The following is a 25,187-nucleotide window of genomic DNA, read 5'->3' as shown; positions in this document are numbered from 1 at the left end:
TGAAACCTGAAATAGTGCTTTAATACACCATCTCTGTCCATTTTTGAGGAAAACTGCACCAATAACGTTGCCCTCAAATTAATCTCCATTTCGAAAGATTTTTCCAGGAAATCCGTTAAATCTAGCGATTCTTCTTCTCCTTTCCCCTGATTGATATTGTTGTTTCCAGGAGGATTACGCTGTGTTAAATAATAAGTTGATGATATAGCCGGGATCTTTTCTATCGAATACTTCAGCATATTTATAAAATAACTTTTCAATAAATCTACAGGAGACTGTAGTTTGGTTTTTGGAAAGTTAAGAAATCTTAAGTTCGCTCTTTTAGCTTGGTTTTCAAAGAATTCTATTTTATTTTCAACCATTTTTTCAGATTTTATAAGATTTATTTGGACCTCTTCAATTTTCTTAACTTTCCCTTCCAAAGTAATCACTTTTTCTTCAACAGAAGCCAGCGATTCCTCTACTCTCTGTGTTTTAGTCATTGCTTCTTGTACAGTTGATGTTAAAGTGTTTATAGACTTCTGCACAGTAATTAAAATATTCTTAATCTCCTCCAACGAGGGAGCTAGGACTGAGGTGGTTAATGGGGTTAGATTATCCATCTTGTTTCCTACCTCCAGGAGTCCTTCGCCATCTTTCTGCTGTCCCGGGCGTTGTTGTGCCTGCTCCGAGTGGTTCCTGGAACCTGCCGAACTCAGGTTCTCCGAGGGTGTTCCCTCCACTCCTCTCTGGTTACCACTCGCCATCAGAAAAGACTGGCCGAGTGCCTCTGCACTCCCAGAGCGTTTCCTGGGTGGCTCCGGTAATGTTGGAAATCCCGGGCTTAACGAGATCTCCGAGGTCAGGGGGCTCGGCAGCTGCTCTCTGTCTGCCCCAGCGACCAATACTTCCGGGTTCATCATTGGCGTCCTCGTAAAGGCTTCATCTATCCTCGGTTGTAGAAAATGTTCCGGTGTAGAGGTAATCTCACGGACACGAGCCTTCCTCTTAGAATGAGTCATTATAATCTCCAAGGAAAAAAATTTTTGTGAGAATTGCTCGTGTAGAAATCTCCTTCTCCCGGGAGCGAAGCCCTCACGACCTCACAGCTCAGCTGCCATCTTGGTCTCACTCTCGGCCATCTTGGTCTCACTCATATCCCTATTCTAATAGATAAGACATCCCAAGGGACAAGCTGAAAGATAAATCCAAGACGGATCCTCAAACTACCGGTCTCTGAACAGTAGGCCCTTTTCTGACAACAGTAGCAGATCAGGTCCAGCATCCTCGCTAGACTTACACATTAAGAACGCCTTGGCCAATTAGGAACTATTATTATCACTAGCCTCTGATGCCTAGAAACCTTGTGCAATATTGCCTATCAGAGGCCAGAAAGAGAACTCTGAACTGGCCAGTAAGATGTGTGGTTATTGGAGAAGAAAATATGCATACTCAGGTATCTCATTAGTGAGACCTACACTACATATGAAAAAGAGTGAGGTGACCTGTGGAGAAAAGCTGAAGAGATACCAAGGGATAATGAGGACTTAACATACCCTTACTAGAGTAATACTGATTGTCATCTGTGCCAGGCAAAATGGTAGAAACTATCACAAAGAACAAAATTGCTAAACATATAAGATAGGCATAGTTTAATGGGGCAAAGCCAACATGGATTTAGCCAAAGGAAGTCTTGCCTCACCAATATGCTATTTTTTTTTAGGGTGTAAAGAAACATGGATAAAGCCGAGCCAGTTGATATAGTGTATCTGGATTTCCAGAAAGAATTTGACTAAATTTATTTATTTATTTATTTATAGAATCTTTTATACCGAGGTACGTATAGCTATACATCACCTCGGTTTACAGGGAACAATAACTTAGCAACAGGCTTTACATATAACAGTTTACATAGGAGAACAATAATCAGAAACAGGCTTTCCATTAAACAGCAACAGTCTATACAAATAATAAAAATAATGGCATTCAAGGTAAATCTGCTAACTTCATTAGCTATAATAACCATAATGTATTAAACTTCTGGCTTTACACAGTATCATTAAACTGACGAAGGCACAGTCTTAAGTCACATTAGATTCCATAAATCGGTTTGAAAGACAGGGGGAGAGGTGAGAGGGATCAGGTAGGGATAGAAGGGAATGAGAAAATATGGGATTGCTGGGTTTAAGGGTAGAGATAAATCATTGATAGAAGGCTTGTTCAAACAACCATGTTTTGAGGTTTTGTTTGAAAGTTTTGTGGCAGGATTCGAGACGCAGGTCCAATGGCATGTTGTTCCAGATTTTGATACCAGCTATTGAGAATGAGCGGTCTCTGGTGGATACATGTTTAATGTGTTTTAGAGGATGAGTAGATAGTTTCGCTTGGAGAATAGTTCTGATTGGTCTGTTGAAAGTGTGAAAAATAAACTGATCAGAAAACCATTGCATCTCTTGGTTGTGAATGGATTTGTGGATGAGCGAGAGAACTTTAAATGTAATCCTGTAGGATACAGGGAGCCAATGTAGGAACATGAGTGCTGGTGTAATGTGTTCATGTCGTCGAGTGTTCGTAAGTAACCGAGCAGCAGCATTCTGCAACATCTGTAAGGGTTGAATTGTGTTCTTCGGGAGACCCAGAAGTAGTGCGTTACAGTATTCAATTTTTGGTAGGATTGTGGCTTGTAACACAGTTCGGAAGTCCTGAGAATGTAATAGTGGTTTAATCCTTTTCAGTGTATGTAAATCCCTCATGAGAGTCGTCTTAGGAAATTAAAATGTTACAGGATAGGGAGCATTGTTTTATTGTGGATTGCCAACTGGTTAAAAGTTGGAAAATGGGGCTAAATGATACATTTTCCCAATGGAAAGTGAATAGTGGGGTGCCCCAGGGATCTGTTCTGGGACCACTGCTTTTTAATGTATTTATAAATGACCTGGAAATGGAACAAGTGAGGTGATCCAATTTGTCAATGATACAAAATTATTCAAAGCTGTTAAATCACAAGCAGATTCCTGTGGGCATGTTTAGGTCAGAAGAAAATGATGTATGTACATTTGATTTTAAAATATATGCATACTATCAGGACCAGCTCTAGGGAAATAGTGATCCCTCCCCAACTGATCCTCATTCCCTGGGGTCCTTGACATGGATTAGCAGAAGCAGGAATGCACACAAGCTTTCTCAAAAAGTGAGGGGCAGGGGCATGGGTGTGGGTCCTCCTCTTCCAGCCTCCTCCCCCTCACACCCTACCCCAGCACCCAACCCCTGTCCCTCATTCTCCTTCCTAGCATTCTCTCCCCTGCCCTTTTATCTGCCTCAGCATCCTCTCTGTCTCTTACCTTCTTTCCCAGCATCTTCTCCCTGCCTTACTTTCTGCATCCTCAGCATCCTCTCCTGTCTCTAAAACTCTCCATCCCCAGTATATTCTCCTCTGTCTCTTAGCCTTCTTTCCTAGCCTTTCCCTTCTTCCCTCCCAGCATCTGGCTCTTGCCTCTCCCTACCCTGCCCTGCTGCTACCACTCCATCTGCCTATTCCTCCTACCTCCTTCTCAAGCTAAATATCTATGTAGCAGAACTGCTGCTACCATTCCTCCCTGTCTGTACTGGCCCTGTGAACATGTTCAAAACTCATGCACTGGCAAACTGTTTTCTGATCTCACCTAAGAAGGAACAGTGGCAGTGATGGCATGGGCTCTCGCTGCTCCTCCTGATCTCCTGCTAGGACTGGGTTTGCATGGCCTGAGGTATGCTATGCATAGATTTAAGGAACCCTGATCAGCTGCACATATGCACACCACAAGAAACAGTGCTAGTGATGACTTCAGGTCAGTGGCACCTCTTGTTACAAAGCACTTCTAGCAACTGCCCTTTTTGCCTTACTCAAAAACCAGCCCTGCACACTATTTTGTCCCTCCTTCTCCACTGCCTGGACAAATATCAGGTGCAAACATAAGAACATGCCATACTGGGTCAGACCAAGGGTCCATCAAGCCCAGAATCCTGTTTCCAAAAGTGGCCAATCCAGGCCATAGGACCCTGCCAAGTACCCAAAAACTAAGTCTATCCCATGTTACTGTTGCTAGTAATAGCAGTGGCTATTTTCTAAGTCAACTTAATTAATAGCAGGTAATGAACTTCTCCTCCAAGAACGTATCCAATCCTTTTTTAAACACAGCTACACTAACTACACTAACCACATCCTCTGGCAACAAATTCCAGAGTTTAATTGTGCGTTGAGTGAAGAAGAACTTTCTCCGATTAGTTTTAAATGTGCCACATGCTAACTTCATGGAGTGCCCCCTAGTCTTTCTATTATCTGAAAGACACAGACACTTAACATAGGTTCTTTACATTTATTAACTATCAAAAAGAAACTGTTCAGATAGTTTCTCTTTGAAAATCTGTGTAAAGTACACACATAACTGTTTACATAGTTTGCATCTACTCAGGTTGTTTGAAAATTGCTCCTTAGGTATTTTTAAGAAAAGTGGCATTGAGCAGTAAAATAAGTGATTATGTCATTTGAAAATAAGATTCCAACTTGTTGTATGAGAAATCTTACTTCACGGTCATTTGGTTTCATTTGATTAAGTACAATGCTCTCCACATTAATTTATGAAGCGAGATAATAGACTACTGAAGTAAACAGGCTATTGGACAGTCATAATACAGGATTCCCATTTTAGTGCTAGTTTATAAACTTGTGACATTTGTATTTAAATCTGTTTACTGAAATCATGGAAATGATATATAGCTAGGTATAGTTACTCTTGCTACACACCAATTATGGGTGTTCTATTGTACCCTGCCCAGAACAATGGAAGGGCTGGTAAGAAATCTTTCAAATAAATTAATAAACCCACTTAATATACAGCGTACCATCCATGCAACATTATTCGTTTGTCATCTGACATTTTAACATAAGAACATAAGACCTGCCATACTGGGTCAGACCACAGGGCCATCATCAAGCCCAGTATCCTGTTTCCAAGTGGTCAAGCCAGGTTACAAGTATCTGGCAGGATCCCAAGATATAGAAAGATTCCAAGATGCTTATCTGAAGAATAAGTGGTAGATTTCTGCAACTCTAACATAGTAACAATTAATGGACGTTTCCTCCAGGAAATTGTCCAAACCTTTTTTAAATGCAGCTACACTAATAGCTTTCACCACATCCTCTGTCAATGAATTCTGGAGCTTAATTATGCGTCGAGTAAAAAATATTTTCTCATATTTCTTTTAAATGTAAATTTAGTAACTTCATTGCATTATGATATGCTCTGTTTTGTTCTCCATGCCTTTCTTAATAATCCATAGCATTCTATTTGCTTTCTTGGCTGCTACTGCACACTGAGCAGATTTCAACATATTTTCAATGATGACACCTAGATCCTTTTCCTGAGAATTGACTTCTAATATGGAACCTTGCATTATGTACATATAAATTTGGGTCACTCTTGCCTAAGTGCATCATTTTGCACTTATCCACATTAAATTTCATTTGTCATTTGTATGCCCAGTCTCCCAGTTTTACAATGTCCTCTTGCAATTTCTTACAATCCTCTTGTGTTTTGAATAATTTTGTGTCATCGACAAATTTGATCACCTCACTTGTTGCTCCCATTTCCAAACCGTTTATAAATATATTAAAAAGCAGTGGTCCCAAAACAGATCCCTGGGGCACTTCATTATTTACCTTTTCCACTGGGAAAATTTACCATTTAGTTCTACTCTCTGTTTTCTATCTTTTAATCAGATGGCAATCTGCAACAGGACACAGCCCCCTATTCCATGACTTTTTAATTTCCTAAGAAGTCTCTTGTGAGGTACTTTGTCAAATGCTTTCTGGTCTGTAGTTTCCTGGATCACCTCTTGTGGAAAGATATAGGGAGTTAGTTAAAGTGGACTAGAAGACCTTTGTATGCGCAGTTGGGATAGTGGAACAAAACAATCACCAATAAATGTGGATTATATTAATTGCACAAGAGATTAACATAGATTTTCTAGACATGCTAGTTTCATATGCTTTTTCTTAAATCTGCTAAGTAATAAGTTGAAATAGGAACAGGAAACATCTGCTAACTCCTCGATAAGGCCAGAGTCTGAAATATTTGTGACTCATGCAGTAGCAGGATGTCTTCTGGCAGAAACCAAAATTAAAGCATAAATCTGCTGACGTTGTGAGTTCTAAATAAGACCAAGTGAACTTGCAAAATCTGGACCTGAACCAGAAAATAAGTATAAAATTATTTACAATTAACAGTGTCCTTTAGATCAACAAAGAGGGAGAGTGCCTTAGCCATCTCATCTATGGTCTTCAGGCCTGCTTTATTTCTCAATTTCTTCCCCAAATATGATGACTCACAATAGGGAGACTTGTGAGGGAGATATCTTTGTATAAATCTTTATCTTTCATTATTGTAATACTGTGCTTTTATTGATATTTGCTGAGTTTTATCATATTTCCAGTTTTTAGTATAAATATTTGCTTTTACAAATCTGTGTTGTGTGTTCTATGACATAATATACCTTTTCCATACTTTAGGCTGTAATCAGTCCTTCTCCCCTGCTTCAACGGCAGGGGAGAAGGACTGATACTTCACGCATATCCAGCATAGCTCTCTGCTTCCACGGCAGGGGAGAAAGTCTGATACTTCACGCATATCCAGCATAGCTCTCTGCTTCAACGGCAGGGGAGAAAGTCTGATACTTCACGCATATCCAGCATAGCTCTCTGCTTCAACGGCAGGGGAGAAAGTCTTCTACTTCATGCATATCCAGCATAGCTCTCTGCTTCAACGGCAGGGGAGAAAGACTGATACTTCACTTTCAATGCATATCCAGCATAACTCTCTGCTTCAATGCAGGGGGAATGAAGAAAAGTGGATCTATATACAGACAACCAACAAGGACTGAATTACATAGGCTGGGTAAACAAATAAGCATGGGTGTAGCTTGCTTATTGCGGCGGTTACTACCCATAACTAATTAAGCAAGATATTTCACTTAGATGCAGCTCCAACACGGCTCTCTACATAAATGGTGGGGGTGGAAGGGAAATAGAACCAAAAGATTACTAAGAGCCAAGAGCAACAGATAAGTATTAGAAAAAAATGTGAAACTTGCTGGGCAAACTGGATGGGCCGTTTGGTCTTCTTCTGCCGTCATTTCTATGTTTCTATTATCCAGACTGCAAGACAAAAACTAGCATTTTCACAACCCACTACACCCCTTGATCCCTTTTTAAAAACTGGGATTACACTGGCAAGCATCCAGTGTTCAGATACCATAGATGATGTTACCAATAGTTTACAAATTTCTAATAGCAGGTCCACAATTTCATTTCTTAGTTCTTTCAATACTCTAGGATGTATACATCTGGTCTAGGTGATTTGCTACTCTTTAGTTTGTCAATTTGCCCTAGTACATCTTCCAGGTTTACTCAGATTTGTTTCAGTTCTTCTGAATCATCACCTTTAAATATAATTTCTGGCATGGGTATTCCATCGTCCTTGTGCTGTTATTTCCTGACAGTGAGCTTTCCAACCCTGAAGATTTGCATTTGTTCTGAGTATCAACCAGTCCGGCGATGTCGGATAAACTCCCTTTCTCAGATGATCCTCCTGCAACGACTACCTCGAGGTGAGAGCAGATTTCCATTGGCAAGTAGAGCCGAACCAAATAGTCCTGAGACTATGGGTTCCAACATGACAGCAGGGAGTGATGAAGAGGACGCATATTGTGCACTCACCCATGGCATCACTTCCAGGGTTGCCGCCATAAAACCGAGTACCTGTAGATAGGACCACACTGTTGGGCATATAGTGTTTACCAAGACATGTACCTGCGATATCAACTTCTGAATCTGAACTTCTGGCAGGAAAACTTTGTCCTGCCTCATGTCAAACCAAACACCCAGATACTCCAATGACTGAGATGGCTGAAGACTGCTCTTGGCTAGGTTCATCACCCAACCGAGCTCCTGCAACAAGGAGATCACCATGTGGGTCACCAGGCAGCTCTCTTCCAGAGATTTGTCTCGAATCAGCCAGTCGTCCAAATACAGGTGTACTAGGATTTCATCCTCTTTCAACTTTGTCACCACAACCAACATAACTTTGGAAAAAGTTCTGGGAGCAGTGGCTGGACCAAAAGGCAGTGCCCGAAACTGATAATGGTGCCCCAACACTGCGAAACGCAGAAAACGTTGGTGCTCCAAATCGGATGGGAATATGGAGGTAGGCCTCGGACAGATCCAGGGAGGACAGAAACCACTTGGAACCCCTGAGACGACCCTTCATAACAAAGGGGCACTGCAACTGCTTCATATCCTCCGGCAACCAAGGAACCGGAGATTTGCCTCACTTACTGGCCAGTATCTTCAACTCACTCCCAAACAAGAGTGAGCCTTTAAAAGGCAATTTCGTAAGATTAGCTTTGGAAGTTGCGTCGGCCGACTAATTTCGCAGCCATAATTGATGCCTGGCTGCTATTACTGAAGCCACTCCTCTAGCCAAGGAACTGATCAAATCGCAGCCCTCATCTACTAAAAAAGGCAGTAATGGGTTCCATAACTGCTCTGGAATTCACTCCAGAATCACCAACATACTGAGAGAGAAGAAGACAAAAGCGAGCCACCAAGGCACAACAGAAAGCTATATGCAATGTCATTGCCACTGCTTCAAATCCTTGCTTAAGGATGGCCTCAATTCTCCTATCATGCACAACCTTCAAGGCCGCTCCTCCCTCCACTGAGACAGCACAGACAAGCGCATCCACTTTCGGAAAATGCAGATGCTCTCTCACCACTGGAACCAGGGGGAACAGGCTTTCCAATGCCTGAACCCCTTTGAAATTTGCCTCTGGAGCATCCCATTCAAGATTAATCAATTCTTGAACGGCTCCCATAACAGGGAAAAAACAAGAGGCTTTACGCAAGGAAACCAAAATGGGATCTTTCTTTGGCTCACACATGGAATCTGCCCCAGGCACTCCCAGCATCTTCAAAGTCTGGGAAAACAGGGCCGGCAGTTCATCTTTATGAAAGAACCACAACATAGTCCAATACGGTTCCAGTCCCAGAGGAATTTCCCCATCTTTCAGAGAGTCAGGATCTGCCTGATCATCAGTGCCATCCGGATTCCTATCGGGAATACCCGCAGCTAACCGAGGTGTGCTTCGGTGCTTAAACATAGAACTGACAGGATTGGGTGGTGTTAAGGACTGTGCCTGAAGAAAGAATTGTAATCCTTAAAAAAATTCTATCCAAGAAAAGGCAGAAGGATCCATTCCAAAATCAGAAGGCACTTGTGCGGGGTCCACTGAGCTGCCAACCCCTGCAGAGGAACCAGGCAAGGGAGTTCCAAGGTCAGTCTTTCCTCCGGACAAGTCCTTAACCAGGCCATCATCAGGCTGGAAAGGACCAAACTTAGGGAAATCAGAGGAAGATAGTTCTCCCTGAGCCTCTAAGCAGCGCTGACACATATTAGAGGGCACTCCAGGCTGAGATGCCAGAGTATGACAGACAACACAGAGAGAAAGGTGCTCAGGTTTCTTGGTCACTGGCGCCATTAGTTCATCAGTACACTAATGTACACTTGACAGGCAACCGAAGATGTGCATCCAGCTGAAAAAAATGTAAGCACACAATTTATGTATACAAAAGTTAGGTGCCCAAGTCTTTGCACCACAAAACTAAGCGCACTGACCCCGCCCCAAACCTGGTGACATAACATAAGTTTTAGAGTGTGCACACAAGTAGCATGCCCAAAAAAAACTGGGTGCACAATTCAGATGCACTGCGCACATCGACAGTCTTGCAGAGGGCATCCGAACACACAGAAAAGTGCACGAAAATGCCACCCTATCTACCATGCAGCGCACAAGAAAAAGCCTAACGGCAGGGCTCAGTCCAGCCGGGCTGCTCAACCCTCCAGGCTGCCCAGTTCCCTTAACCCCAACGGAGCGGGAACGGCGGAACGGCGTGCCGAACAGGGAGCCCAGAGGAAGTTCTACAAACCCCTCTACTCTGTCTGACATTTATTTATTTTTTTTTTTAAACTTACCTGAGCTCAGCTCTTCCTGGCTGAGTACAAAGATGGTCTTCAGCTGTGAGGGGAAAGGGCACTGCCACGCTCGGCTTCCTGCCTTTAAGCTGCACAATCAGCTAAGTCCATGCCGGCTGAAAAACCAGCTACCAGACCAAGGCACACATCTGAGGGACCACGGAAATCACCTCAGGAATTCTCAACTGGGGGAGGGACCATTTAGTATCACTGCAGGAGAGCGGGACTTTTTCTATTCTTTATAAAATTCTCCTTCTAAAATCTGAAGCAATCCCCAGTAGGGAGATGCACGTCCACCATCTGCTGGAGACCAAGAATACTGGCAGGCTGAAGTCACTGCAGGCATATATATACTGTGACATCAGTTTGCTCTGTCTCTATCTGCATAACCCTCTGGGTCATGAGTCCATTTGATTACATGTTGGCTTGCAAAAGTATTCGACCCCCTAAAAAATCAACAGATTTGTGTGGTTTACAAATGACACTTACACAGATTGTTCCAGATTGTATATTTATTGCAAACCAGTATGTTCTTAAAGTAAATTTTCAAAGTCACAATTCATTATTTCTCTGCATCTTTTGTAAAATAAAATTTAAAACTGAAAAATGCTGCTTGAATAAGTATTCGACCCCTGTGCTGCGGAAACTCCAAATTTACACAGATGAAGGATATTGCCCTAACAATTGCTTACAATTGGCCTCTACCTGTGAATCATTAAAAATGGTCAGCTTTTCTGGATAAAAGATCCCCTAATTCCAGTACCATTGGTCAGACTTTGAATCTGAAGGAAAACTCTGAAAATGAAGACCAAAGAGCATTTTAAGGAAATTAAAGATAAAGTTAAATATATGCATAAGATAGAAAAAGGCTACAAAATAATATCTAAGTGCTTGGATATCCCAGTGAGCACTGTTAGATCAACTGAGAGGAAATGGAAGCTGCATCCTACCATCCAGACACTGCCTAGACAAGGCCAACTCTCAAATCTCAGTGTCAGAGCAAAGAGGAGACTCGTGAGGGAAGCCACAGAGAGGCCAACAATCACTCTGAGGGAGCTACAAAATTTAGTGGCTAAGACTGGAGTGGAGGTGCACCAATCAACTATAACAAGAGTTCTGCATATAACTGGCCTGCATGGGAGGGTGGCTAGAAAGAAGGTATTACTGAAGAAAAACCACATCAAAGCAAGTCTGGAGTTTGTCAGAAAGCATCAGAGTGACCCAGCTAAAATGTGGGATAAGGTTTTGTGGTCAGATGAGACAAAAATGTAGCTTTTAGGCCAAAATTCAAAATGCTATGTGTGGCACAAACCTAATACTGCCCATTCCTCAACAAACACCATCCCAATAGTAAAGTATGGGGGTGGCAGTATCACGTCGTGGGGATGCTTTTCCTCAGCGGGGACTGGGCATCTTGTTAAAGTTGAAGGATGGTGTTACAGTTTTGGCTGCAGTGCAACCGCCTCACCACCAGGGGTCCCTCTAGTGCTGGCTTTCCGGACAGGTCCAGTCCATCTCCTCTGTCCACTCTATGTTCTGGGTGTGCCCTTATAACCCTGCCTGACAGTTGCCTCGGTGCTTCGGCATCGAGCTCACCTGGGCTCCCTGCTCTAGCCTTGCGCGGCCTTCGGGCCTTTCCTTGCCTTGCCCTGCGCGGCCTTCGGGCCTTTCCTTGCCTTGCGCGGCCTTCGGGCCTCCTTCCTCGCTGTTCTCACCTGGCCTACGGGCCTTCTGACCTGCCTGCTCTGCTTACGGTGTGTGGCCTACGGGCCTTCTGTGTATGTGTGGCCTATGGGCCTTCTGACCTGCTTGCCCTGACTACGGTGTGTGGCCTACGGGCCTTCTGTGTATGTGTGGCCTATGGGCCTTCTGACCTGCCTGCTCTACTTATGGTGTGTGGCCTACGGGCCTTCTGTGTGTGTGTGGCCTACGGGCCTTCTGACCTGCCCTGCTCTGCTTATGGTGTGTGGCCTACGGGCCTTCTGTCTGTGTGTGTGTGGCCTACGGGCCTTCTGACCTGCCTTGCCCCGCTTATGGTGTGTGGCCTACGGGCCTTCTGTATGTGTGTGGCCTACGGGCCTTCTGACCTGCCTTGCCCCGCTTATGGTGTGTGGCCTACGGGCCTTCTGTATGTGTGTGGCCTACGGGCCTTCCAACCTGCCTTGCCCCGCTTATGGTGTGTGGCCTACGGGCCTTCTGTGTGTGTGTGGCCTACGGGCCTTCTGACCTGCCTTGCCCCGCTTATGGTGTGTGGCCTACGGGCCTTCTGTGTGTGTGTGGCCTACGGGCCTTCTGACCTGCCTTGCCCTGCTTACTGTGCCCTGACCCAGCCTGGACCCAGACACTGCTTATTGCCGCCTGCCCTGACCCAGCCTGAACTTAGACTCTGCTCCTTGCCGCCTGCCCTGACCCAGCCTGAACTAGACACTGCTTATTGCTGCCTGCCCTGACCCAGCCTGGAACCAGACACTGTTTCTAAGCTTCCTGTCTCTCTCCACCTGGAGCCACCCTGCTGGGTGGTGTTCACGCCTCCTGACCGGGGCCCAAGCGTAACAGTATGCCGAAGCCATCACATTTTCCAGGGGAAGAGATAGGTCTGTGTCCTGCCGGTGAGTCAACTTTTCACTAATTCAAGATGCCTCCTTCTTTAAAGTTTTATACCTGCAATTCCTGTCAGACTTTGAATTATCCTAGCTATCAGAACTGTCTAGCCTGTGAACTTGTTGGTCAGGAACACTGGTCATGCAATAACTGCAACAAGAAAAATGTCTCTGTATATCAGGAGTGTTTGAACTGTCTGGCTCCTAAACCAGGGTGGTGGAAATGCTCCTGTCTTCCGTGTTTGTTACCACCAGGCAAACCCTGCCCCCGTTGTTCTGCTCTAGGACCAGCTGTGCAATTAGAAAAAGCTATCAGCTCTCCTAACCAGTATTCTGTTTCTGGCTCAACTAAAACAGACATTTTTGCTGGCAGTTTGTGGATAGAAAAACCCAGGACTTACCTGGCCAAGAAGGCTTCTGTGAGACCAGTGCTAGAGCCTCAGGAACAGGTTTCTCTCAAACGGAGAGAGTTGATGAACTCTAGCAGGGCTCTGCTTCCCACAGCTGCTGTTGAGACACTAACGAGCACATTCCCTAGACGTCCTAGAACTGCCTGTGCCTTCTCTAAACTGCTCCTCCGGAAACAAAGTAAGGAGCCTCAGGGTTCGGCTCGAGGTATCAAGCCCACAGCAGTGCAACCTGTGTCTTCTATGTGCACTGCTTCTAACCTTGCTGCTCTGCCATCTGAGCCTGTTTCATCACCCCAAGAGGGGGCCAAGCCTGCTGCATCACCCCAGGAGGGGGCCGAGCCTGCTGCATCGCCCCAAGAGGGGGCCGAGCCTGCTACATCACCCCAAGAGGGGGCCGAGCCTGCTGCATCGCCCCTGGAGGGGGCCAAGCTTGCTACATCGCCCCAAGAGGGGGCCAAGCCTGCTGCATCGCCCCAGGAGGGGGCCAAGCCTGCTCCATCGCCCCAGGAGGGGGCCAAGCCTGCTGCATCGCCCCAAGAGGGGGCCAAGCCTGCTGCAGCGCCTCAGGAGGGGGCCAAGCCTGCTACATCGCCCCAAGAGGGGGCCGAGCCTGCTGCATCGCCCCAAGAGGGGGCCGAGCGTGCTGCATCGCCCCAGGAGGGGGCCGAGCCTGCTGCATCGCCCCAGGAGGGGGCCAAGCCTGCTCCATCGCCCCAAGAGGGGGCCAAGCCTGCTGCATCGCCCCAAGAGGGGGCCAAGCCTGCTGCATCGCCCCAGGAGGGGGCCAAGCCTGCTGCATCGCCCCAAGAGGGGGCCAAGCCTGCTGCATCGCCCCAAGAGGGGGTCAAGCCTGCTGCATCGCCCCAGGAGGGGGCCAAGCCTGCTGCATCGCCCCAGGAGGGGGCCAAGCCTGCTGCATCGCCCCAGGAGGGGGCCAAGCCTGCTGCATCACCCCAAGAAGGGGCCAAGCCTGCTGCATCGCCCCAGGAGGGGGCCAAGCCTGCTGCATCGCCCCAAGAAGGGGCCAAGCCTGCTGCATCACCCCAGGAGGGGGCCAAGCCTGCTGCAGCGCCCCAGGAGGGGGCCAAGCCTGCTGCATCGCCCCAAGAGGGGGCCAAGCCTGCTGCATCACCCCAAGAAGGGGCCAAGCCTGCTGCATCGCCCCAGGAGGGGGCCAAGCCTGCTGCATCGCCCCAAGAGGGGGCCAAGCCTGCTGCATCGCCCCAAGAGGGGGCCAAGCCTGCTGTATCGCCTCAGGAGGGGGCCAAGCCTGCTGCATCGCCCCAAGAGGGGGCCAAGCCTGCTGCAGCGCCCCAGGAGGGGGCCAAGCCTGCTGCATCGCCCCAGGAGGGGGCCAAGCCTGCTGCATCGCCCCAGGAGGGGGCCAAGCCTGCTGCATCGCCCCAGGAGGGGGCCAAGCCTGCTGCATCGCCCCAGGAGGGGGCCAAGCCTGTTGCATCACCCCAGGAGGGGGCCAAGCCTGCTGCATCACCCCAAGAGGGATCCAAGCCCGCTGCATCGCCCCAAGAGGGGGCCAAGGCCGCTTCATCGCCCCGAGAGGGGCCCGAACCTGCTGCACTACCCCGAGAAGAGCCTGCTAAACCGGTCCTGCTGCCACCCCCGGAGGGGCTCAAACCGGTACCACTAACAGACTTTCTAACTCAGCCATCTAAGCCTGTTGAATTGCTCCAGCTGTTGTTGCCCTCGGAGGGGCCAGATTTCATCTTTGAGTACCCCCTGCTAAGATGGGACCCAGGAGGAGGGGGAGGCCTTGAGGAGGGGGTACTGTTACAGTTTTGGCTGCAGTGCAACCGCCTCACCACCAGGGGTCCCTCTAGTGCTGGCTTTCCGGACAGGTCCAGTCCATCTCCTCTGTCCACTCTATGTTCTGGGTGTGCCCTTATAACCCTGCCTGACAGTTGCCTCGGTGCTTCGGCATCGAGCTCACCTGGGCTCCCTGCTCTAGCCTTGCGCGGCCTTCGGGCCTTTCCTTGCCTTGCCCTGCGCGGCCTTCGGGCCTTTCCTTGCCTTGCCTTGCGCGGCCTTCGGGCCTCCTTCCTCGCTGTTCTCACCTGGCCTACGGGCCTTCTGACCTGCCTGCTCTGCTTACGGTGTGTGGCCTACGGGCCTTCTGTGTATGTGTGGCCTATGGGCCTTCTGACCTGCCTTGCCCTGCTTACTGTGCCCTGACCCAGCCTGGACCCAGACACTGCTTATTGCCGCCTGCCCTGACCCAGCCTGAACTTAGACTCTGCTCCTTGCCGCCTGCCCTGACCCAGCCTGAACTAGACACTGCTTATTGCTGCCTGCCCTGACCCAGCCTGGAACCAGACACTGTTTCTAAGCTTCCTGTCTCTCTCCACCTGGAGCCACCCTGCTGGGTGGTGTTCACGCCTCCTGACCGGGGCCCAAGCGTAACAGATGGATGGATGGTGCAATTTACAGGGAGATACTGCTTCAGTCTGCTAAAAAAACAAACAGGCCGATACAGTAACAGTGTGCTCCAGCGGAGCGCACTGTTAACCCGCAATTGGACGCGCGTTTTCAACGCGCTAGCTTTACCCTTTATTCAGTAAGGGGTAATAGCGCGTTGAAAACGTGTGTCCAACCCCCCCCCCCCCGAACCTAATAGCGCCCGCAACATGCAAATGCATGTTGATGGCCCTATTAGGTATTCCCGCGCAATTCAGTAAGTAAAATGTGCAGCCAAGCCGCACATTTTACTTTAAGAAATTAGCGCTTACCCAAAGGTAGGCGTTAATTTCTGCCGGTGCCGGGGAAGTGCACAGAATAGCAGTGTGGCTGTCAGTGTGGCTGTCAGCGTGCTCGAGAACAGACGCCGGCAAAATTGAGCGTCGGCTGTCAAACCCACTGACAGCCGCCGCTCCTGTCCGAAAAGAGGCGCTAGGGACGCGCTAGTGTCATTACCCCAACAGACTTAAAGCGGTTATTGCAGCAAAACGAGGTTCTACCAAGTACCAGTCAAAAGGTTGAATATTTATGCAAGTTTTTAATTTTACTTTACAAAAATGCAGAGAAATAATCAATGGTGACTTTGAAAATGTACTTTAAGAGCATACTTGATTACAATATATATTGTCTCGAACAATCTGTGTGTCATTTGTAATCCACACAAATCTGCTGACATTTTAGGGAATTAATTACTTTTGTAAGCCACTGAATATGTATATAATGTGATGGAGCTGGGTCTTTACTCACACACACACTGAAGCAGCCTGGCGAGACAAAACAGTTGGAAATTTTAGTGGGCAGAGAGAGCTCTGAAGGGAGGTCCATACAAAACACTGTTTCAATGGGGAAAGAAAAAATGAATAAAAGTTGGCTAGGGGATTGGAAAGTCAGACAGAACAGAAAGCACCCACAAGGCTGCTGGGAAATGTAGTCCCAGCAGAAAACTAAATAGGGCAAAGAACTAAAAAGGACCCAGTCAGCAAACGGAAATGAGTGATGCTGATTGGGAGAAATAGCTGAGAATGATTTAGAGCAGAAGTTCCCAAACCTGTCCTGGAGGACCCAATCCAATCAGGTTTTTAGGATATCCATAAAGAATATGCATGAGATAAAATCTGCATGCTATGGAAGCTGTGTATTTTATATATACAGATAAATATACAGATAAATATACACAAACATTCCATAAATATATTATAGTATATTATATGCACCCAAGGCAAGTAATTTTCAAAATAACGTATGTGTGTAAAAGTTGCATATATCGTAGCAATTTCCAAAAGCCTAGCTACATGCTAAATAAAGTGCATTTCTGCACATAAAACCCAGTTTTAAGCATGTAAATCCTTTTGAAAATTACTCCCATGGTGTCCAGGTGAGAAGATCTTTAGAGAGAAGAGATAACAATGATTTGTTTAAAACCAACTACTATGATGTGATGTTGGATACATACCATATTTTTCCAAAAAAGTTAAAGGGATGGAAATGTAGGAAATTTGATATAATTTAGTTTAATGTGCAATGACTATTACAAGGCTCAATAAGACATTTTAGTTGTTTTGCTCCTATTCTACTAAAATATTACAAAAATCAGCAAGGGGGAAGGAGGTAAGGTTTAGCTTCTTGTTTATATTTGTCATTTCAGTATTTCTAGACAAAGGAACCTGAATTTTGCTTTAAGTAGCAGTACTGGAATAAAATGCACTAAGCTATATTATTTTCTTCAAAATGACAGATTCCATTTACAGATTCCATTTAATTTGGATCACACAAAGTTCTTGCAATACAGTTTTGCCATATATTGTTGGAGAAAAACTGTCAACAGATTTGAGTTTCTATGCTACCTGCCATGGCGACATGCTGTGTACACAGAGCCCTCTTCACTTCCAACAACAAAGTTGTTGACATCTCCAACCGGGAAGGACATGCAGGTGACAGCTACTGCTTTGGATTGCTTATGAACCAACTCCATACTATCCTGTAGAGAAAAATGCAGAGAACATATTTTTCAAACGTGCTCCTTTTACTTTACTGTATCTCCTGCAGGCTTTCTTAGTACTAACTGGTCTGCAAACCATTCCTTTAGGTCAAATACTGTGCTCACAGCAGCTGTCTTGCTGATGCAATGGGATTTGTTTTCATGTTTTGCAGAAAATGAAAAACACAGGCAGCAAACCAAAAGATAATTATGCAATTCAGTTTTGTACTTGTTTTTTATTCCCTGGATTCTCACTCCCATTTTTACTGGTGATGTAGGGTAATCCAAGGTAATCAGCTGAATCCTACAACACTAATCCTTGGTTAAAGAGTGTTGTCGAATTCATGGAGCTACCAGGCCTCTCTTGGGCCCTGAATGCACAAAGTTAGTAACTTTCAAACTGGTGTGCAGGTGCACTTTGGCACACACCCAGATATATGGCCATTTTATAACTTGCATGCACATTACAAAATAGCCTGGCCGCATACACGTGTACCCAATTTTAAGTGGGCATGCGCCTGGGCACACAAATCACAATTCTGCTGCCTAAGGCAGGGTATTTTATAATGGCACATGTTCACGCCATTGCCAGTTTCACCAGTTTGCCCAGTTAAGAGCTAGGTCCTCCAACCCCACTGGTTTGAAAGCCTGCACTCCCTCTAGACCCTTTAAACTCACCAGAAATGGCTTATTTCTTTCTTTCCTTTTTTATTTTAAGTTACACCTTCTCCACAGCAGAAGTAAAGTTACTCAGCAGTGGACTGGAGTGCCTAAGTATTTATGTGCACATCTAGGCCACGCCCTGAAACACCCATGCCTTGCCAGATCACGCCCTCTTTTGAAATCAAGTAAGATGTGAATGCCGCAGAAGATGTGTGCATGTCTGGGAAGCTTCTAAAATTCGGTGAGTGCGTATGAGCCCTTCTTGTGCAAGCATCTCCCAATTTTAGTGCATGCCAGGCTTTCAAAATTCACCTTAAAATGCTCAGATTCCAGATAGTCCAATTATACAGGGGAGGACAGTTTGGTTCCCTTGTACCACAAGACTGATACCAAGCTAGACAGCCACACCTCAAACATAGTGGTAACCAATTAAATAATTTACATGTCGACCATTGGAAACACAACACTTTCAATTGTTTATTTCTTCATTGCTTTACTCATTATCCCCTCCCCAAACATAAAATAACACATTATGAACCTTATCCTTTAATGGGATTTTTATACTGCCATCAAGAGTTGCAAGTAGCACAGCACTTCATAGTCTCTCTCTCTGAGCAGTGCACCCCTGCAGCATGCTCATCATAAACTTTCTCCCCCTCTCCAATCAACTAGGAATCAAACCCAGCTCCCCTGCTCAGTAGCATAGTCACTGGAGCACTGAGACACCTCAATTCATAATTTTGGTACATTAGAAAGTTTCTGAGAAACAAAGAGGAGCTAATTCTGTGGCTTACCCATATTTCTATTTTATGGAGGAACATTAAAGCATTGCAGCAAAAGCAAAATTGCTTATCTGTAGCATGGGTTACCTGAAGACAGGAAATCATGAGTCACACAGATGGGCTCCCTAGCTAAGGATTGACGTCAATAAAACAAAAGGGAGAAACAAGAATAAACAGGGTAATAACTGTTTTGGGTGGGCTAGAACTAATTTGTTTTAATAAAACAACCCTAAATATTGAAAATGGGCACTAGTGGAGATGAAGCTGGGCTTTAACCAGAGAAAAATATTTTTCACTCAATATTCAATTAAGCAATGGAATTTGTTGCCAGAGGATGTGGTTAGTGCAGTTAGTGTAGCTGGGTTTAAAAAAGGTTTGTATAAGTCATTGGAGGAGAAGTCCATTAACTGCTATTAATTAAGTTGACTTAGAAAATAGCCATTGCTATTACCAGCATCAGTAGCATGGGATCTACTTAGTGTTTTGGTTCTTGCCAGGTTCTTGTGGCCTGGTTTTGGCCTCTGTTGGAAACAGGATGCTGGGCTTGTTGGACCCTTGGTCTGACCCAGCAAGGCAATTTCTTATGTTCTTAACCATTAAAGAGACATTGGAGAATGGTCTGCCCAAACCTGCTGTTGCAACAGGAATCTGTATCTAAGTAACAATAGGATGTGAACATGTGAAATCACATTCACATCACAACCTTGCACATCTTTTCTATAAAGGTCGGCCTTAAATGGGCTACCCAAACAAACATGGCCCTAATATTATGGGCCTTGACATACACCTCCAAAGTCAAACCAGTTTGGGCAATTTTCTATTCAACTGGATAAAGTTCTTAGACAAAGCAATATCAGTTTGTTGAAGAAAAAAGAAATGGAAAGTGAGGTGGACCTTCTTATGGGCTTAATTCACTCTAAATAGGTAGCTATGGCTCATTTGTAATCTTAAGTGTATAAAGCTTGTTCATCTTTATTGAAATTTAGCCTTGGGAAAAGTGTTGCAAGGAAAGTGGACAGATTAAGATGGAAATCTGTTACAATCTTAGACAGAACCTAGAATGCATGCATAGCACCACCCTATGATGATGGGTAAGATAGATAAGATACTAGAGCCTGGAGCTCAGTGACACTGCTTTCTGAAGGGTCAACTTCCATGACAGGTACCCGAGTCAACAAGAGCCAAAGGGGGCTTTCTTCAACGGAGTTAAAACTACACTGAGGTTCCAAGACATTGCAGTTAGCGTGATGGGAGGCTTCAAAATGAAATAAGCCTTGAGAACTAAAAGTTGTAAGGAGATAGGCCTTCTTTTACATGATGATGGAAAGCAACAATTGCAGAAAGATGTAGCCTAGCAGAGTTGGTTTTGAGTCCAGGCTCTGAGATATGTAGAAGGTATTCAGGCAGTTTCTGTGTGCCAGGAAAAAGTATCTAAGGACTTGCCTTCACACCAGATAGCAAACTTACAGAAGAACATAAGAATTGCCATGTTGGGTCAGACCAAGGTCCATGAAGTCCGGTATCCTGTTTCGAACAGTGGTCAATCCAGGTCACAAGTACCTGGCAGATTCCATACAGTAGATCTATGTCCTGTTACTCATGCCCAGGGATAGCAATAACTTTCTTTAGTTTGCATGGCTAATAATGTGTTATTGACTTTTCCTCCAGAAACCTCTTTTAAACCTGCTATGCTAAACACCTTGACCACATCCCTCTGGTAATAGATTCCATAGCTTGATTGTGCACTAAGTGAAACATCCTCCACTTGCAATCATAAGACCTAGCGGATTACTTTACAAAAGCATGAAGTACTTTAGAAACTGGACTGGAGAGATAGGAGTATATTACTTCCCTTTAAATATCCATACTGTGAGAGGGTGAAAAAATACATTCCCTGGTCCTGTTTAATCAGGGTTGGAAAAATAGCCAACTTGATTGGTTCCTGATAAAATTTTGTTCCCAGTCCTTCCTTCATTTCAGGATTTATCTATCTATCTCAATCAAGAGAAGGCCATGAGAACCATAGTTTCCTGGTTTCTTGGGAGTTTTGTTAAGGTTTTTGCCACTAGATATGTCAACAGGATGTTCCATTCCCCAAATCCTGGGAGAAGACATCTGATACTAATTTGTTTTCTAATTTCCTTCCGGAGCAAAAAGCTGGCACCTTCCTATTCTGAGAATTTTGTGAACAGATCTACCTCAGGAGTTCCCCACTGAAAGAAAATGCTGTTTGTATACCTTGACTCCAGGACCATTCATGAAATCCATTAACAGCTTGCTAGTCAGACTGTTCTCCATGCCTGATAGCCAAGTGGCTTTCACAGTCATCCCAATATTGACAATTCAATGGCCCAGCCTGTTTCCTGATGCAAGGGAAAAAGATCCAGGTCCTCCCTGCTTGTTTTGGTACAATGAACTTGACTTGTTGATTTGAAGTAGAACATTTTGATTGGCCATTTGATTTCTGAAAACCCATGGAGGGCAATTTTCAGAGTGATTTCCCAATGTAAATTATCAGAAAATTTCACTCCTCTGCCCAGCTAAAAATACTCACAAGCTTCCATAGTGTGTGTGCTTTTAGCCAGGTTTAAGAGAATTACCCTGAGCATGTTTGAAATGAGGGAGTAAAACGGCATACCAATATTCAATTTTCAAATGTACATATGCAATTTTGCCCCTGCTCGGCCACATAGAAAAAAATAACACGTGCAAAGTATGTGTCCTTTCTTAGTAAGTATACTTTGTAGCTACTATTTTTGAAATGGAAACAATGTACATGGCTTCAACTTACGAGGGCTGAAAGTGCCTACATACATTGCAGAGAAAACAGGTTATTTAATATTGCTCCCTTAGAGCTTACTGCCCTTAAATCCAGGAGAGATATGTGCAATCTTTTCTTTTGGAGGAATCACGATCACAGGGCATGGAGCCCAGTTAAATAAGCTCCCTAAATCAGGCTGAAAGTATTTGTGATCAGGACAATTAAATGAGTTTGAATTTGAAAGGATATACCCTTGGTCGGGCTGGAATGTGAGAGCCCCAAAGAGGCAGAATTTCTGAGCTTCTCCAATATACAGATGAGTTGCTGATGTTCTTAAGTTGCTTGAATTCATTGGGACTTTAACATCTATCGGGCTTGTCTCACATATCATGGTTATGGCATGGATTACGGAGGCCATAAGGCTCAACATATTCAGCATGGATCAGGCATGGATCAGGCTGTCGTCATCTGTCTCTGCATGGTTTTCTGTACTGCAGTTAATATATCTGGGCCTCTGCTAGCATGTAGGAATGTCATTATTCAAGTCATATCTAGCAAAGACTCTGTGAATTCCAATTATATTACCATGCTTAAACTGGATTTGAGATAGTTGATGCCAAACACTAGCAACTCTAACATCTAGATGGTGTTCTGCAAGGATATGACCGCCTTTTCCTGAGATGTGCCCTTGATTACCTAATTATCCTTAGTTTGTGTAGGAAATCTGCAATGACAGCTAAACATTTTGCAAAGACACATGGAGCTCATAGTAGGCTAAAAGGCAGCACATGGTACTGAAAGTGGTGTTTCCCGACAACAAATCTGAAATTCATCCGTCTCACAGGAAGTATCTCTAGGTAAGTATACGCTTCTTTCAAATTCAGAGAACAGAGTCAGTCTCCTTTGTTTAGCAGGAACATTAATAGTGCCTAGAGTAACCTCTATTATAAGACTTTGTTTAAGGCTCCTAGGTTTAGGATAGGACAGTATCCTCCAATTTTCTTTGGAACTAGGATGTACTGGAGTAAAATCCTCTTCTCCTTTCCTGTAGTACGAAAGGTTGACTGCTTTGGCATGTAAGAGGAAGGAAATTTCCAACCTGAGGAGGTCCTGTTAATTTTTAAGTAATACTGTTCTTTGGGGAACCAGGTGGCGGGGGAGGGGGGCATGATTTGGGCAGGGTTCACAAAGCAAAATTTGTAGCCACCTTATCTGAAGAACTCAGCTGTTGGGAAGTTATAATCAGCCAGCGATTTGTATAAAACCTCAACCTCCTTCCCACAGGGAGATTTTCCAGACGAAGAAAAGGAGACCTGGCTATAATCCCTGGTTCTGAATGGGCAGCAGTATTGAGTTTTAAATCAGCTCTATTACTGCCTGGGCCAAGTTAAGCCTGGAAAGCATTTACTTTGAGAAAAAACTGCTTCCTTGACTCTCGACTTCTGTATCTCCAGAATATGGAAGTTGTTTCTTAGATGGTGGTGGAGGGAGTCTGAAGTGTGGTAGGTGATACATCTGAGTGGTGGTGGATCCAGGAGTATATCCTGATTTGTAGGTGGAACCCCAAAACTGCTCAGCCATGCTTTAAAAAAAAAAAAAAAAAAAAAAGTAGCAGGAGAAGATATCTCAATCAGCACTAGCCCATGGACTGATTGCTTCTCAGTGCTGAGAGTTAACCATTGCTGAGAGGCTGATGAAATTTCTCTGTCAAAGCTCATCAGGCTCCAATTCTGTCCACTCAACACTAAACAAGTCTCTTGTTTGGTGTTGAAAATCCTGTGTTGGCACTGAGGGGAGACAATAGGCAAACTGCTCAATGCTCTGAGTGTTGAAAGCCTGAAGCTGGAAGACCACTGCAGTTATTGTCCTGAATGGGAAGCAATTAACTTCTAGACACAGCTGCTTTGGGGTCAAAACGCAGTCTCCCAGATCATGCGTCAAAGGGGATCAGCGCCAATACTGTGGATCCTTTGATCGATCCTTGGTGTTGTGATGCCTCAGTTCTGTGCTCATCATTTAAAGTCCAAGGCTCACATGTGCTGGGAAAGAGATCTCTCTTTAGGTTTTGGTACCAAAGAGGCTGATGATGCTTCCTGTATTTCCATGCCACCTGCTCCGGCTTCATCTTTAGGGCTGGTTCTTTGGGCCTGGTCTTTAGTTCAAGATAACACTGTTGTCTCATCTTGTGAATTCTGATTGCCTTTGGTGATATCCTTGGGCAGCTGTCACAAAGGTCTGAGTCATGGTCCTTCCAAAAAACACAAGTAGTAGGACTGGTGATGTTCCATAAAGGACATTATCAGCCTGCAATGGGAGAAAACTTGAAACTGCTGACCGCCTTCTAGGATATGCAGTGAAAAATTGACAAGCTGCAAACAAAAGAAGCAATTTTCACTCAGAAGACAGATGAAAAAAACATAACTGGGAGGCCTGACAAAAAGTGACAAAAAATCTTGCCTAGGGAACCAGCAGGGGCAGAAAAGAGATTTTGTGAGGCACACTAATAAGAATAATGAAAAGTCAAATAAAGCCAGAAAGGCAAGTTAGCAGAGAAAAAAAAGGTCTATATTGCCGTGCTGGGGTAAAAAAAACAAAAAACAAACAAAGGCAGACTGTGGAAATACAGGAACTACTGCACATGCCCAGAAGAATTTCAGAATATTTCCTAGAATACTTGAAAAAGGCCAAATCGGTACTAAGCAATGATAATTCCCATATCCCCATTGCCCCATCTGAGAGGCTCGAGATTCAGTTCGTCTTTAGAAAATGAATTTGCCAATATTTATCAAGGACTTCTTTCCAATGTACTCATATCAAAATCGCTTACCATTAGTTTTATATATTGTAAAACTGAATACTAATTGAAGAAAATTATTATGAAATGATAAAGAAGGACAACATTTCTATAATTTATAGCTGTGAATTTCCTTTCCTTACCTGTGGCTGGGAAAGCATGTCCAGACTCCACGAACATATCTTTCCATCAGTAGAGATGCTGATCAGATTATGAGCATTTTGTGTACCAACCACATTTACGCAGTATATTGGGTGCTGAAATGATACAAAAACAATTAAGCACATTTATAATATCTCTCAACATTTTTCAGTTTCATATAAAAATATTTTAATGGACTATTTTCTTGAAGACCACCAAAGCACCTATATACCTGCTGAGCAAATCATAGAATATAGATCCTAATGAGAAATTACTACTTGCCTGATAATTTCCTTTTCTTTAGAACAGTCAGATGAATCCAGAACAAGTGGGTTGTGTACCTCTCCCAGCAGATGGAAATGGAGCAAACTGATGTCATGGTATCTACTGGCAGTGTCAACAGCCTGCCAGTATTTTCTTCAAAAGCAACTGAGGACAGACTAGCAAAAGACTTGATTAAAAACAGATAACCATTTCAATGCTCAGCCAACAGAAAACATTGAGCTCAGACAAGAATGTAATAACACCACTCTAGGGGAC

General features: G+C 44.7%; 1 protein-coding gene across 7 annotated transcripts in view; it reads right to left on the bottom strand.

The window, feature by feature from the left end:
- The window catches only part of DYNC1I2 (dynein cytoplasmic 1 intermediate chain 2), a 173,628-nt gene that overhangs the window by 13,876 nt on the left and 134,565 nt on the right, over positions 1-25,187 (bottom strand). For all 7 annotated transcript variants that reach the window (XM_029605776.1, XM_029605780.1, XM_029605782.1 and 4 more), the window contains 2 exons: positions 24,650-24,763; positions 17,373-17,506 (listed from right to left, as the gene is read on the bottom strand). In XM_029605776.1, coding sequence (XP_029461636.1) covers positions 17,373-17,506; positions 24,650-24,763 — 248 coding nt within the window. The remainder of the gene's footprint in view (positions 1-17,372; positions 17,507-24,649; positions 24,764-25,187) is intronic.

This window comes from Rhinatrema bivittatum, chromosome 6 (assembly GCF_901001135.1).
Source record: "Rhinatrema bivittatum chromosome 6, aRhiBiv1.1, whole genome shotgun sequence".
In the NCBI taxonomy this organism is placed as follows: Eukaryota; Metazoa; Chordata; class Amphibia; order Gymnophiona; family Rhinatrematidae; genus Rhinatrema; species Rhinatrema bivittatum.
The sequence above is the reverse complement of the archived record's forward strand: the minus strand, read 5'-3'. Positions and strand labels throughout refer to the sequence as shown.